At 43.6% G+C, this 15,220-nt stretch overlaps 1 protein-coding gene across 1 annotated transcript; it reads left to right on the top strand.

The window, feature by feature from the left end:
* The first annotated feature begins 313 nt into the window (after positions 1 to 313).
* Positions 314 to 2,136, top strand: LOC133896466 (uncharacterized). The gene is made up of 5 exons (XM_062337076.1): positions 314 to 444; positions 557 to 658; positions 1,115 to 1,190; positions 1,462 to 1,536; positions 1,865 to 2,136. The coding sequence occupies exons 2-5, from the start codon at positions 609 to 611 to the stop codon at positions 2,036 to 2,038; spliced, it is 375 nt and encodes a 124-aa protein (XP_062193060.1). The 5' UTR covers positions 314 to 444; positions 557 to 608; the 3' UTR covers positions 2,039 to 2,136.
* The last annotated feature ends 13,084 nt before the right edge of the window (positions 2,137 to 15,220 follow it).

Below are 15,220 nucleotides of genomic sequence, written 5' to 3'. Positions count from 1 at the left end.
TCCGATCTCGACGATAAGGACGGGCGGCACGGAAGAGGAGGTGGTAGCCGCGTTGGTGCAAGCGGTGACAACGCAGGGGAGGAATAATGCCGTTGTCAGGCCGAGCTAGACGAGCTCCATCCGCCGCAGGGCTACGCACGGCCGCCGTGCCGCTGCCGGACGACGCCGTCGTGCACTTCTGGCTCCCACGCGCCGGCCCGGCCCGGCCCACCCCCGCGGGGTGGTGAAGTGACAGCAGCGTCGCCGGCGCGGCCTAGCGCGAGCTGCAGCGGCAGAGCATCGCTACGACAGAGGGCGCTGGAGCCGGGCATGGCCTGATGAGAGGTACGGCAGCTGGCGCCGGCGCGCGGGGGCGTGACCTGGGGCGTGCGGCGGCGGCCGATGATGAACAGATGCTGATTGCATCTTGTTCTCTTGGAAACAAGCGACAGCAATCTGACTGAGGTCTGTGTCTGTTCCCCCGAGCCATTATTTAAGAGCTCGATGGCTCCAGTGAGTTTGTCTGGGCTCCTCTGACAGTGGTGTTTGCTAAATTGTTCATGGATGTGTTGCTCAGAGCATATCCGATCCAGTAGACGGGGAAAACAAATCGTGTTCGCTTTTAATTGATGAGGAAGCCAATTTGGTGCAAGATGCAATGCAAATGGAACAATCAATGGTATGAAGCATTGACATTGGTAGTGTTTTATCTGATCAACCTCAGGCCACTGTCTATACGTCGTGTTCCTGCTCTGTGCTCTTATCGGTACAATACTCACTCAAGCAACCTGACTTTTCTAGATTTGCATAGTATGAACCTCAGGGAATTATATTAGGGTAGCAATGTAGACTCACATGTAACTAATTGTGTGAACTAGAACTTTTTGTTGAAGTATAAGTGATGCACATCTTTCCTCATTAGATTAGGCTTTTTGATGAGTTGATCGGTGCATGCAACTTAATATTTTTTTAGTTGTGCTAATCTATAAGATTTAATTAAAGCTTATATGACTAAGTACCACTGTACCGCTCAGATTACTGCCAGCTGATCTGCAATTATAATTCCATACCTGCTATCCCTACATGGAGTTCTGTTGTATCTAGAACTTCGCTAATTCGTGGATTGTTATTACAGGATGACTCTAATGTGCCAGATGGGGAAGCAAAGCAGCAGCCAAAACCCCTTTTGCACAGAGCAGCCCAATTCAAATGTAAGTTCCTTCGTTTAGATAGGTATTGCTACCTCAAGCCCTTTGTGGGCGTGTGACCTGATTATTTTATCTTAATGGTATACATAATTAATATTGGACCAGGATACTTATCCAATTATTCACTAGGAACTGCTGCTGTCTTATATATAAAAGTTTGCCTCCATTACTTCTCCGTGTTTGTGCATCAGTGTAGGAATGCCTACAACACACTGCCATAATTTGGTTGTCTTAGGTTTCTAAAGTTTCTTAATGTATTTATTGGGTGCTGCAGGATGAAAAGGATTTAAGGGGTGTCAAAGCTGATCAGCAATTGCTGCCCCTTAATTGCAAGCAGTGCAACTCCAATGTGAGTGTCCTACTGTTTGTCTTAATCACATTTTTGTGTGTGAGATTTGTGATTTGATCCTTCATTACATTGAGACATACTTATTGATGGGCTCCGTTTAATAGAGGGGTCTTGAAACTTGTGACATGAAAGATAAGAAATTTCCTTTCTCTCTCTCTCTCTCTCTCTCTCTCTCTCTCTCTCTCTCTCTCTCTCTCTCTCTCTCTTATAAAAGGCAACCCCACTCTGTGGTATGTAATATATTCCGCGCTAAGTTTTTGATGCGTTATTGACATACTTTAGGATTTATTTGCTATTTCATTATTTTTGAAAAATTCCCCTTGTGCAGGGAGCTGGTCTAAGCAATATGGGCAACACATGCTTCCTAAATGCAACTCTTCAGTACATCACTCGTAGGGTCCCACTATCTCTTAATATTTCCTCAACTGATCATTCCACTCCACGCTTATCAGCTTATGTATGGGTAATTTCTGATAATTATTTTTTATTGCTTGAAAAATGATTTTCAGATGTTCTTCTCCATATTAGTTTGCATGATTAGGATTGTTGGTTACCTGCAGATGACAAAGATGGGTTCTGTTCTTTTTGTGCCCTCAAAGAAAACCGCATAATATTAGCATTTAATTCTTGATAACTTTGTTCAGTAGATAATCTAGATAATACTCTAGGTTATTTGTGGGTTTGCTTCCTAGTAGTTTTGTTCGTCAAAGAAATGTAGATAAGATTGCGCATTTGAGAAATTCACGCAATACATCATGTAGCTAACAACCTGCGGCAGGATGGTTATGAACTGAGCAACAATTTTTGGTACACCAATTGAAGTACAACGGGAACGTGTCTAAGCACAACATCCCTCAAGTTATACGAAAATTTCTTAAGCGCATCAAGAAATATAGTTCAGTTAGGTTATTTGGTGTGTGTATCATCCGTTGCAGCATTATCAATTTTTTCTTGTACTCACGTGAATTTCACATGCACGTTTACTATTCTACACAAAATGGATGGACCTAAGTGTTGTCGTGAAACCTGAAACTTGAAGAGTGGCATCTTCAAATGGCGTGCGTCATATCATGCAATCTTTCTCCTTTGAAAAGTCTTTCAGATCCCCCTTTTTTACGTGTTAAACCTCAGGTTCATGGTATGTTTTGATCCCAATCATTTTTTTGTCGAAAGAGATAAGCTGTTCCCAAACGGCCGAACTGTTGCCTCGTGTAGTCGTGTTAAATTGCCAAATTGGGCCTCGTTTGCCGAGAGGGAGAGAGAGAAGGCCTCTTTTTGAGCAGAGGCAGCGCCGGCGGCGACCTGGGCGGACCGTTCTCAGAGAACCGGCCACAACACAGCCGACGCCCGACAGCGCAGCGGATGGTGAAGCCCACTCGCTGCCGGCGCGAGGAAAATAGGCCCAGGAAACAAGGAACGGAAGGCATCGATGACCTAGCTAGCTTACAACCTGCGGCAGAATCTAATGGCGTTTTGCGTTGTTTATGGTTTTAAAAAAGTTAATGGCCTCCTACGATTCTACCTTGTCGGTGAGAGAAGTAGCAACGTTGGCTCCTTCAATTTAGCCTGGCAGTGGCATTCGGAGAAATTTAAGGTGTTAAAGTCTGGGAGCTGTGGTTATATTGCCTTTATTTTTCAGATATCTGGTTGTACTATGCTTATGCTTAATCGAATAAAATCAACTCTTTCTTAAAAAAACCTGCGGCAGAATCTCACAGAGCTTCCCGCTGCAGGTCCTCACCGAAATCGAAACGTTGATCGATCTCATCTGACCGTACCGCCGCCGAGAGCCCGAGACGTCGCACGCGCCGCCGCCGAGACGTCGGATCGTGCCTGCCTCGTGGGTGCATGCACTTCACAAGTTCACAGACACATTGAAGCACTTGCTCGCTAGAATTCAGAAGGGCTCGTAAGTTCACCTCGTGCTGTAAACTTGAACGAAGAAACGAACAAAGCTGGCAGTCAGTCATCTGGTGTTACTAGTTTGATCCAGAATCAAAGCTTTATGCGCTTTCACCCCCCTGTTCTGTTCGATAGCTGCTGAGAGCTATAACATCCTATCGACAGGCCTATCTTGCAGCGCGTGAGAACACACGATGGCATTTTCGAAGCGATGCATCCGTTGTTGTCGTGTCTCGCCATCCCTCGGATCCGCGCGGCACGCCCGATCATCTGCTTAGCCGAAGACACAGCCTGTGGAGGTACGGTGCCGGCCGGCGGGACCATTCCGACGAATTGAATGGATGGTGAAGGGGCAGCTGAAGATAAGGGGTGCTAGCAGCGGTGAGAACGAAGCCAGTGGCGGAGAGGGATTAGAGGCCCTGACAAACTCACATTTTCCCCGCAGTTACGAGCTGCGGCGAAATAGAGGTTGTTAGATTTTGTCTTAGTCCAGTTTAGTGGATATGTATAATTTTAATAGAAATTATATTTGATTATCTATATCTATTATTGTAGGTTGGTCTAACGGATATGAATATATATCTTCAGTCTAGTTCGAGGGTGAAACAACTTGTAGCCTCACTCGACCGATGCAGACTCCTTTATCCGCTAATACAGACGAGTATATTTATTAGTGTTACAAAATTATCTTTATATAAGCAACAAATCATAATCTCTACTCTTGCATCCGCTCGTATAGTCTTAGATTCACTCAACTAAATAAAAAATCAGTTCAATCTATCCAGATAAATACAATCAACTATTTTTTAACTAATATAACTTTTTTAACTCTATATATAATGGCAAAACACTATTCAAAAACTAAACATATCCTGCTTCCGTTGTGCGTCTACAAATATCTCTCATGTTACTAAAAAATATCTCTCCTGTTTTTCGATGCGGCAGGAGTCCCATCTAGCCGGTGCTTTTGGTTTTGTTTGGTAGTAGTTTACAAAGGAGGCACAGTGGTTTCCGACATTCACAAGTGGTCGGATCTGTCGGTTTCAGTTCAACTGTAGATGAAAAAGAAAGAAAACAGGATGAGTGCATAATCACAGCTGCCCGTGCTCGAATATCTTTTTTCAAAAAAAAGAAAGAAAAAAGAGAAGAACTCTTCGGTGCTTGCTGAAAGAAGAGCTGAAGAGGTATCTTCACGAAGAGACACGAAGTTTGCAGTTGTATCGATCTTCTCTCCTGTCTTTTTGCGGAATCCAGGTATAGCAAATGAACCGTTACGATTGAGCTGTTTCAGGAACCAAAGCTGTATGTAGCTGATGGGCACCGTCCACTCATTTTTGTGTGGTCTCGGCTCGGCTGTTCCTGTGGATAACCAAATCATCGGGGACACACCACATGGGCATCATCAGCGCGTAGGCATGGACCCCTGCTCGAGATTCTGCACATTTCTGCCCATCTCTGCATGGAGCTTCAATGCACCACACTGCAGGTCCACCGGGTCAGATGACTTCGATCGACGGCATGAGAAGTTTCACCAGCTACTTATAACATCATTTTAACTATATTTCTTCCATTTCATTTTTCCCATTCTTTTTACGTCTTAATCTTTTATTTTCTCTTATCTCCAATAATTTTTCTTCAAGAGGAATCGTGAAAGAAAATAAGAGAGAATATCGTTCTGAAGTGAATGACCTTAGGAACCCCTTTATGACGGGAACTGTGGAGGAAAACTATTGAAGCGCTGAAGGGAAAAAAATCCTTTCACAACGGAATTTTGATCTCCGAAGAGAAACAGTTGGGCATGGTCTAAGGGTAAGACATTCTTCCTCCCGTATGGGCTACGTTGGATACATGGATTTAACCTAGAAAAAATCTTCAATACAAAGATAAAAAATCATAAGAAACAAATCTGTATTATGTTGAATTAAAATAGAAGTACATATGTGATCTATAACTATAGACATTGATGAGTTATTGTTGGATTGACCTCGGTCCTAGCGATCACATATCCTAACTAACTACCGAGTCTAAAGGAACCATGTCACCCTCATCCCACACCACGATCAGAGACACAACCAACGACTTAGTTGTGGTCCCGTTTCCACCAGCTCCACAATAAAAAATGAACGTTGGGGCTCGTGGGGAGAATGATCTCACGCAGCTAAACGCACTTTCGATATAAAAAAAACCTAAAACCGATCAAAAAGAGCGTTGCAGTGGCGTGAAGACCGCCGCCGCTCCATCACCAGAATCTACATCAAGCCGGCCACATCTACATCACCTGCATCACGCTGGCAACAACAGCACCGACAGTCTGCACTTCATCAACCATCATCATCATGTACGGCTACGCCTACATCACGTTTCTCAATCTCATCTGATGGCATCAACGAACGTAGGTACACGATTATTAGGATTAATTCATACGGACATATGCGGTCTTTTTTCTGTGACATCGATGGATCATTTTGATTTATTCATTACCTTCACTAATGATTTCTCCCGTTACAGCTATATCTACCCCATTAAAGATCGATTTGAGTCTCTCGATAAATTTAAAGTATTTAAGACTAAAGTAGAAAATCAGCACAACCTAAAGATTAAAGTAGTGAGATCGGATCACAGGGGAGAGTATTATGGAAGACATGTTCCTTACAGGCAAATCCATGGTCCCTTTGCCAGACTCCTTCAGGAAAATGGCATAGTAGCCCAATATTCTACACCTGGTGAACCTCAGCAGAAGAGGGTAGCTGAGAGACGCAATGCACGCTCATGGATATAGTGTGAAGTATGCTAAGCTATTCTAGTTTACCAGTTGGACTGTGGATGAAGGCACTTAAGACAGCCACACACATTCTTAATCAGGTTCCTAGTAAATTAGTTTCAAAATACCTTACGAATTATGGATTGAGAGAAAGTTCTCTTTGAAGTATTTGCGTGTGTCAGGTTGTGCCGCTGAAGCTAAATTCTTTAATCTACATATTGAGAAATTAGATCGTAAGACAGTTAGTTGTTACTTTATCAGGTATCCCGAAAGATCGAAGAGGTATCATTTTTACTGTCAAGATAGGGTCACTAAGTTTGTTGAAACAAGACACGCGATATTTTTTTAGAACAGGGATCTATAACCTAGGGAAGTTGACCTTGAGAAGAATCGAGTTTATGATCCTACACCGCTGATCCAAGAGCCCTACATAACTGTGCGCTAGATGGTTGCACCCTCATCAGAAACTAACATCAGTGGGTCTCTGAAATTCCTAACGATACACTTAACAATGAGCCTCAGAAGTCTCGTGCAGTACCCAGTCCTAGTTCTGCAGTGTCTAAGAACCGATTATGAGATCACAACGTGACAGAAGACATACCATCTTAAACAATTATGTTGTCTACATGAATGAGTATGTTAATGATATAGGGAAGGTAGAAGATCCCAACTCATATAAAGAGGCCATGATGAATGACCATTCGCTTGAGTGACTTAATGCCATGAAGGACGAATTAAAGTCTATGAGTGATAATGATGTATGAGATCTAGTAGAAATTCCTGACAGAGCCAAAATAGTATGTTATAAATGGGTCTACAAAATAAAGTATAACTCTAAGGGGAACATCGAAAGATTCAAAGCGAGGCTCGTAACTAAAGGTTTCTCTCAAAGAGAATGGATTGACTATAATGAAACTTTCTCACCTGTATCAAGTAAAGATTCCTTCAGAATAATTATAGCGCTTGTAGCGCATTATGATTTAGAGCTGCATCAGATAGATGTAAAGACGATATTCCTTAATGGTGACTTGGAAGAAAATGTTTAAATGGCTCAACCGGAAGGTTTTGTCATGGAATGCATGGAACATTTAGGATGTCACCTTAAGAAATCAATTTATGGTCTAAAACAAGCGTCTAGTCAGTGGTATCTCAAGTTTGATAAAGTCATTAGAAATTTGGTTTTAAAGAAAATGAAGTTGATAACTGCATTTATGTAAAATTTAAAGTGGGAAAATTTACCATCTTAGTTCTTTATGTGGATGATATCTTATTGGGCAGCAACGATAAGGATGTGATATTTGAGACCAAGAGATTTTTGTCCTCTAATTTTGATATGAAGGATCTCGGTGAAGCTTCTTATGTTTTGGCTTTGAGATTCAACGAGATTGGTCCAAAGGAGTATTAGGTTTGTCTCAAAAGGCATATATTGATAGATTGTTGAAGAAATACAATATGCATAAGTGCTTTGCTACGGCCACTCCTATTGTTAAGGGCGATAAATTTGGGACTTTTAATGTCCGAGGAACCAATACTAAGCTGATTAGATGAAGTCGATTCCTTATACTTCAGCTGTCGGAAGCATTATATATGCTCAAGTATATATGCGCCCTGATATAGCTTTTATTACCGAGATGCTTGGCAGATATCAGTCAAATCCAGGACCGAACCATTGAAAAACCGTTAAAAAAGTCCTTCGTTATTTACAAGTTGCTAAAAACTACATGCCCATATTTAGAAAATCTGATAACATCGAAGTTGTTGGTTATTCGGATGCAGACTTTGCGCGGTGTGTAGATACTAAAAAATCCACGTCAGGTTATGGCTTCACCCTCACTAGAAGAGCTATCTCGTGGAAAAGCTCCAAACAGACATTTATGGCATCGTCAACGATGCAAGCTGAGTTTGTAGCATATTATGATGCTATCATGCAGGCTGTATAGCTAAAGAACTTCATCCCAAAATTAAGAGTGGTTGACAGTATTTCAAAGCCACTTATATTATACTACGATAATCAATCCGTAGCTTTATATACGAGTAACAACAAGTCGAGTGGTGCTGCTAAACACATCAACATTAAGTATCATGTTGTGAAAGATAGAATTTAGGATCAAACAATAAGTGTCAAGTATATAAATACTAAGTCAATACTTACGGATCCACTCATGAAATGCTTACTTCTCATATTTTTCGTGATCATGTTACTGGTATGGGGTTATTGGAAACCCTATGATTCTGGTTAAGAGGACCATTAAGCATAACGAATTTGCATTTCGATATGGAGTGGTACACTATAGGTATTTGGGTTTTAGTGATATTTAAGCAGCCGTTGTAATGCTTTACCTTAGTGTGCTGTTTCATTAAAAGTGGGCTTCTGATGTTAGCCTTACAAGCAAAGAGGAGAATGTTGGATTGATCTCGGCCCTAACGGTCACATATCCTAACTAACTGCCGAGTCCAAAGGGGTCACATCACCCTCATCCCGCGCCACGATTGTAGGCGCAACCAATAACTTGGTTGTGGTCCCGTTTCCACCAGCGCCACAATAAAAGTGGAATACCAGGGCTCGTGGGGAGAATGATCTCACGCAGCTAAACACACTCCCGATATAAAAAACCTAAAACCGATCAAAAAAAGCGCTACAGTGGAGCGAAGACTGCCGCCGCTCCATCACTAGCATCTATATCAAGCTGACGACATCTACATCATTTGCATCACGCCAGCGATAATAGCACCGATGGTCTGCGCGGCATCAACCATCATCATCACGTACGGCTACGCCGACATCACGCTTCTCAACCTCGTCTGATGGCGCCACCGAATGCAGATACTCATTCATGCTTCCGCAAATTAAGAGGTGCTTGATCCAAAGCTAGACCATCATATTAATTAGCTAAGATTTAGACCTACTACAACTCTATCTTTAGTTTTAAAGCATAATATCCTAACAAATCTTCCTTTAAATTAAAATCCTTATAAATATATCTTAAAAAAATTGTCTTCAAAATCCTGAAAGAGTAAACAATAATTATGATCCGCAAAGTACACTTCAGAACTGTTCATCAGCAAACAAGAAATTGTCTTCAAAATCTTCGAACACTTCAGAACAGCCAGCAAAGGAGACAGCCGGCTACATACAGATGGTGATCGGCATGGACAGTAGATCGAACGGACGATGAACAGTAACAGCTCGGGAACGCGCACCGCGCAAGCGATGAACAGAGCCGACGATGATGAACAGTAAATCGAACGATCTATTGAATTTTTTCCCTAGCGTTGCTCGTGTCGAGAATTTTGATACGGGAAGCACGAATTTAACGTAAAAAAAAAAATCCTAAAATGCGGAGGTAAAAAATTATAAGAGACAAATTCATATTATGATGTCTCAAGTGATTTTTACCTTCATATTAAAAGATTTTTTCATTCTATTCTAATATCACATAGACACTTAATTAAATTTATTTTAGCCTATAAACTACATATCTAAAATGAAACTAGGATCCAGAGCTTTGCACTAGATTCATCGTGAAGCTTCGAAAAATTGACAGGGAAAATGCGCGGTTAGTTGCAGTAGTAATCTTTGCAGCAGTAAATTAAATGTGAAGCATGCGAGCGCGAGGTCCCGTGACAAGCGGTGAAGGCCGAAGGAAGTACTAGGGGTGAAGCTGCAGCCGCAGAGGCTGACGTCAAAGGCTGGTCCATACTTAATGGGAATTTGTTCTTCGGTAATCACAGAGAATTATTCTATTAGAGAATAGGTATGAATTAATCTCCGTGAACTTATACTGGGACGAGGACGGAAAAGCGCTTCCTATTTTTGCTCCTGCTATGTTTCCAATATCTTATTAAAATTCAATCCTCGCAAAATTCATCGTAAGGCTAGAGATAAGAGAAAATTTTACCAATGACTAAATAAGAATATGATAGGAAAGTATTCTCCGATAGAGATTGACCCTATCTACACCCGTTCCCGGTTTCACGGAGGAGGTGCAGCAGCTTCGTGCCGGGTGCCTCCGTTGCACGCTTGCGTCTCGGTCGATTGGCTGCTGGACTCCACGCTTTGGCTCCACTGAGCAGAGCTGATGGCTTCACACGCGCTGCTGCCACTGAGCACTCCACCAGTCCAGGAGATGTGCTTCCTTCCACTGCAGGACACAGCGCCGCCCTCGGAGCTCCGAGGCCGTCGGATCGGGAGCCTACGGCCTGGATCAACCGGGGGAGGAGGCTTCTAGACGAGGACCAATACGATATGTCACGTGCGGGGGCGGTGCGGTTAACCCACCCAGTCAAAGGCTCGCCCGCTGGGGAGGCGCCGGGTCAGAATCCACCGCCGGATATATCCCCCACCGCACCCTCCCACCGCCCGACGACTGAACCGCGGGGTCCGCGTCTGGTGGGGCCGGCCTGCCTGTCGCTGGGAGCAGGTGCGCGGCGGGAGAGGAAAGGTATTTTTAGCCGTTGAGGTGAGCTGGATCCAGCTGCGACGGCGACGACGTGGCCATGGGTGATGATTGCGCCGGACGTGATTTTTTTCTGCCTTTTTTTTTTGTCGTGCGGCGCGGGGCTTACGCTGCGGGCTCATCCATCCACCCGAGGGCGCGGGCGGCCGCGCGTGATCTTCTGCGTCGCGCTGCACTGTGGCCATGATGCCGTGGCTGGAAGGAGCCACCGTGGTTTGCAGCTGCGTTCGCGACAGCATCGTTTACTCTTCGGTCTTTACGGCATATTTGGTACAGTTTTTTTAATCTAATTTTTTTTAAGGAAGTAATTTTTTAAAAAATAATTTTTTATAAGTTTTATAAATAAAATGATTATAGGTAAGAAATGAATTAGAGAAAACTACTTTTTTTTAACTTCCAGCATCTAAATCATTTCACGTAATTACTCTCACAGATTCTACTTAAAACTAAAAACTATTGTTTTACATAGCTTCACCTAATTTCACTCAAAAAGCTACTTAAAAACTCTACCAAATAAATTCTGAGAAATTACTTGCTTCCCTCCACCTTTCTCCAGAAAAGAGAATAAAAGAAAACAATAATTAGAAGGTTACTTGCTCCCTCCACCTTCGTCCAAAAAAGACAAAAAAGGAAAACGATAATTGCACTCAAAGATCGTGGCTAGGCGCTAACTAGTATATAGGATCTAAACCATTGCATGACATGCTCTTACTTGGTGCTTTGAATTATTACTTCATTCAATCATAAATATATATTATTTTTAAAAAAAATCAATCATGCTTTTAAAACTTTGAATAGCAATAGCTTTTAGAATATTTAGTTTGTAGACTTTAAAATCATATACATAGATTTATGTTTAAAAATGCTTTCATAATATCACAATCAATAGATTTTATAAAGATTCTAATAAAAAATAATGATCTAAGTTATATATTAGAGACACGTCTTATCTAAAAATAATTATGATCCGAATAAATATAATACAACTATAAAATCTAAGTAAACTTATTGCTCCATGCGTTACTGTTCCAGTACTGACATCAGGATACAGTGAGGAACAACGTTTGGCGCTTCCATTTGTGAGCTGAGCCGGAAGAGTGTGCGTGGGCACGCTAAAGTCGGTGTGCACATTCGGCTTGTGCTCGAAAAAAAAAAGACATATCAATCAGACTAAATGTTTATTTTAAAATGTAGCAGGATGTCAATTTAGATGGTGTTACGTGCAAAATTTTCTGGCCATAGTGCATTGTGCAACTACAACCAATCAACTTACACGATGTAGACTGTAAATATTTAGTCTTTTTCCTTATTCCTCAAGCATGATGAATTTTTTCTAGATCGCCACATGGAATTTCTTTTGGTGAGGTCCATTGTTGAAGTGTTAGGCATGTCCTGCTTGGAACATGGAAATTTCACAAGATGCCTGCGGGAACTACACCTGTGAAATTTCTGTAAACTTCTTGCGTTTTAAACGGAGCCTTAGGTCAACTCTAACAGAGATAGTATCTGTACTTTTTCTTCCTGCTACAGCAAAATACATCTCCCTCCACACCGTATCTCTCTCCAACAGATGCTCCAAATGTACTTTTTCGCAGCTACAGTAATACGGTCGGGATGGTGGAGCCGGCAAATTTGCTACCTATTGTAGCATGCCTCATCACTGTGCACTGAGTATACACGTGGGTTCAGGGGGAGGAGGAGAGTAATAAAAAGTAGGAAATATGATGTCTGTTGGAGATAAAAAAATAGGGGATACTATAATAGTGTTATAGGGTGTGGATTTTTAGAATTTCTGTTGAAGATGGCCTTATGAACTCAACCTAGGCCCTTCTCTCTTCTCGGGTACTGCGCAGTCCTTGCTCTTTTCTTTGTCACTTCTTGCTCTACTCTTGGTAAGGACGTTTACTAGCACATTTCCTTTCTACATAGGCGTTCTTTGATGTTAATTTTGCAGTGCAGATATGTATTGAACTATACGTGTCTTTACTAGTGGAAGTATTTGTGCGATTAGGGTTACTGTTCACAAGCTCCCCACAAAATAGAATATAGAGACGCGACAATAGAATACGGAAAACGCTAACAACAGAAGGCTAGGCAGTTGGTGTTGGGTGGTGGTATGATGGTGAAAAAAAGAACTTAGGTGTCATAGGAGTGTGGTAGTTTAAGAGGAGATCACACCAGTAGACATGCTGAGAAGCAACTAAGTCTCACCAGTCGGTTGGCCTCATTGACGTCGGAAGCCATGCCGATGAGGCATGGTGGCCATGAGGTAGCGATGAGGTGGTGGAAGTACCATGGGTAGTGATGTTTCAGTGATGTTTCTCCTCTGATTACTCCGTTTTGCATCGTATTCACATATCTTATTTACTGTGACTATTTCTCCACCATTATATGCTATGAGCGAGAAAAGATCACGAGGATGGCATCCTCACCAAGTTGTAATATTTTCAGTAAGGCCAACTCCACCAGCTTTGGTATTTCTTGCCGTATCCCTGTGCCGACGTTTTTTTCTGTCCTGTGCCGATTGGGAGCGGCGGCATCCAACTCCAACGGACTCCGCTTCGACTCATACAGTGAAGCCGACAACGGGAGGGGGCCGGCAAATATGCGGCTGGATATGAGAGCCTCTAATACTGTTCATAGCATATGCACGTGGGTCCGAGGGGAGGAGGAGAGTAATTGAAGAGAGGAAATAGGATAGCTGTTGGAGATGAAAAAAATAAAGGATACTGTAATAATATTAGGGGATGCTGTAATAGTATTATATAGGATATATTTTTAAAGTATCTTTTGGAGATGGCATAGTCATATTGTCGGAGGGTTAACTCCTGTCGCAGGGATCTTGAGGGACCCCTTTTTAAAGATTCGGCGGGGGGATGATCCTGAATATGTTTGCCGGAGAAATAAATGGATATAAATGCGATGGCTGGCGGGGGTGGAATCATCTAGTGCGGAACGAAGTAAATGCACTGAGGTTTAGACAGGTTCGGGCCGCACGGAGGCGTAACACCCTACTCCTGTATGGATACTATAAATGCTCTGAGAATATCCCTCAAGGATGTTGCTGGTTACAGGAATGTTTGTCTATCCTAGAGCCTGGAGGTCCTTGTTCTTTGATCTGTGTGTATTTGTTGGCTTTGGGTGCTCTTGGGCTTCTCAATCTTCTCTTCTCTTCTCTACCCACTTCCTCTGGGATTTTCTCACTTCCAAAAGATTGTCTAACTTGTCGAGCTTGTCTTTTTTTTAGCGCCTCAGAGCTTGTTCAGGGATTTCGGAGCTTTTCTTTGTCCGTGCTGCCGGCTGCTTTAAATACCCGCTGGCAGTAGTGTGCCCCGAATGGGAGGGCACGAGTTTCAAGACACCATAAATGGAAAAGGGCGTCATCATAGCCTCTGTGCGAAGTGATCAGGGGTGAAAAATGCGCCCCGCGTCCGGTCATCTGTCACCATAAATGCACTGGCAACGGACGCCGTGGAGAAGGCCCACCGGGCAGCCGCAGAACGGCCCGACGTGCCCGCCCTGTCTTGTTCTCCTGTCACAGTAGCACGGCAGACGGAACGCCTCGGCCCTCACAACGTTATCCCGAGACGTGCCGGATGGCACGGGATGGGACCCGTGCATTTAATGTCCCCACGCCCTTCTGCCAGAATGTGGCAGGAACTGACACCGAGCATGGCGGGAGCAGTTGGAGGTAATAGGCCACGCGCGCTCTTAAATGCGGCCTCGGGCCTTTGACTGGCTGACACCTCATCAGTGGACCCCTGTGAGGGCCACTGTCAGGGGGCTTCCTGGGTCGTCGGGGAACCGAGGTTCAGGAGTCACTGTTCACCTCCCTGAGCACTCTCTCCCGAGAATACCCTTTCTTAGTTCTCGGGGAACCGAGTGCTCGGGGGCTACTGTTCACCTCCCCGAGCACTCTCTCCCGGGCGTGCTTGTACGGATCCTCGAAGGACCGAGTGCTCGGGGGCCACTGCACGTAGTCCCGAGCACTCTCTCCCGGAACTTCCTTCAGTGGGTTCTCAGGATACTTGGGTGCACAGGGGGCCACCGCTCGCAGTCTAGGACACACTTCTCCCGGTACTTAGCTTTCCTGGTCGTCGGGGGACTCGGGTGCTCGGGGGTCACCGTATACCTCCCCGAGCACTTCCTTCCCGGTACTTAGACTTCGCAGATCATCGGAGAACCTAGGTACTCGGGGACCACTGACTGTGGCCCCGAGCGCCCTCTCTCGGGACTTAATCTTTTTTGCCTCGCGAAGACGACCCCGCGGGATGACGTCACGTAACGGATTGCTGGCCTGACCTCAGGATTCGAGAACCACCGGTTCCTGATTCACCGACAGATATCCCTTCACATCCATATTTGCTTTGAGGCGGTTGCCTCTTGTCAACAGTGTCGGTGAATTATGCACTATCATTCTTTGCAAATGTATTCATATGTAGTACTATATTATGCCCTTTGTATTCATATGTAGTACTATATTATGCTCGATAAAAACACCGATGCAAAGGTGACCTTTTGTCAATCGCAACATTGTATTTTATGGATGTACTCTTTTGGTAAA

Source organism: Phragmites australis, chromosome 16 (assembly GCF_958298935.1).
Source record: "Phragmites australis chromosome 16, lpPhrAust1.1, whole genome shotgun sequence".
Classification (NCBI taxonomy): Eukaryota; Viridiplantae; Streptophyta; class Magnoliopsida; order Poales; family Poaceae; genus Phragmites; species Phragmites australis.
Note: the sequence above shows the minus strand (reverse complement) of the source record. Positions and strands in the feature narration are given on the sequence as shown.

Coding starts and splice junctions, on each gene's coding strand:
- LOC133896466 (XM_062337076.1), top strand. CDS start 609: ATGAGGAAGCCAATTTGGTGCAAGATGCAATGCAAATGGAACAATCAA. Junction 1,191..1,461: donor CAGAGCAGCCCAATTCAAAT/GTAAGTTCCTTC, acceptor TGGGTGCTGCAG/GATGAAAAGGATTTAAGGGG. Junction 1,537..1,864: donor GCAAGCAGTGCAACTCCAAT/GTGAGTGTCCTA, acceptor CCCCTTGTGCAG/GGAGCTGGTCTAAGCAATAT.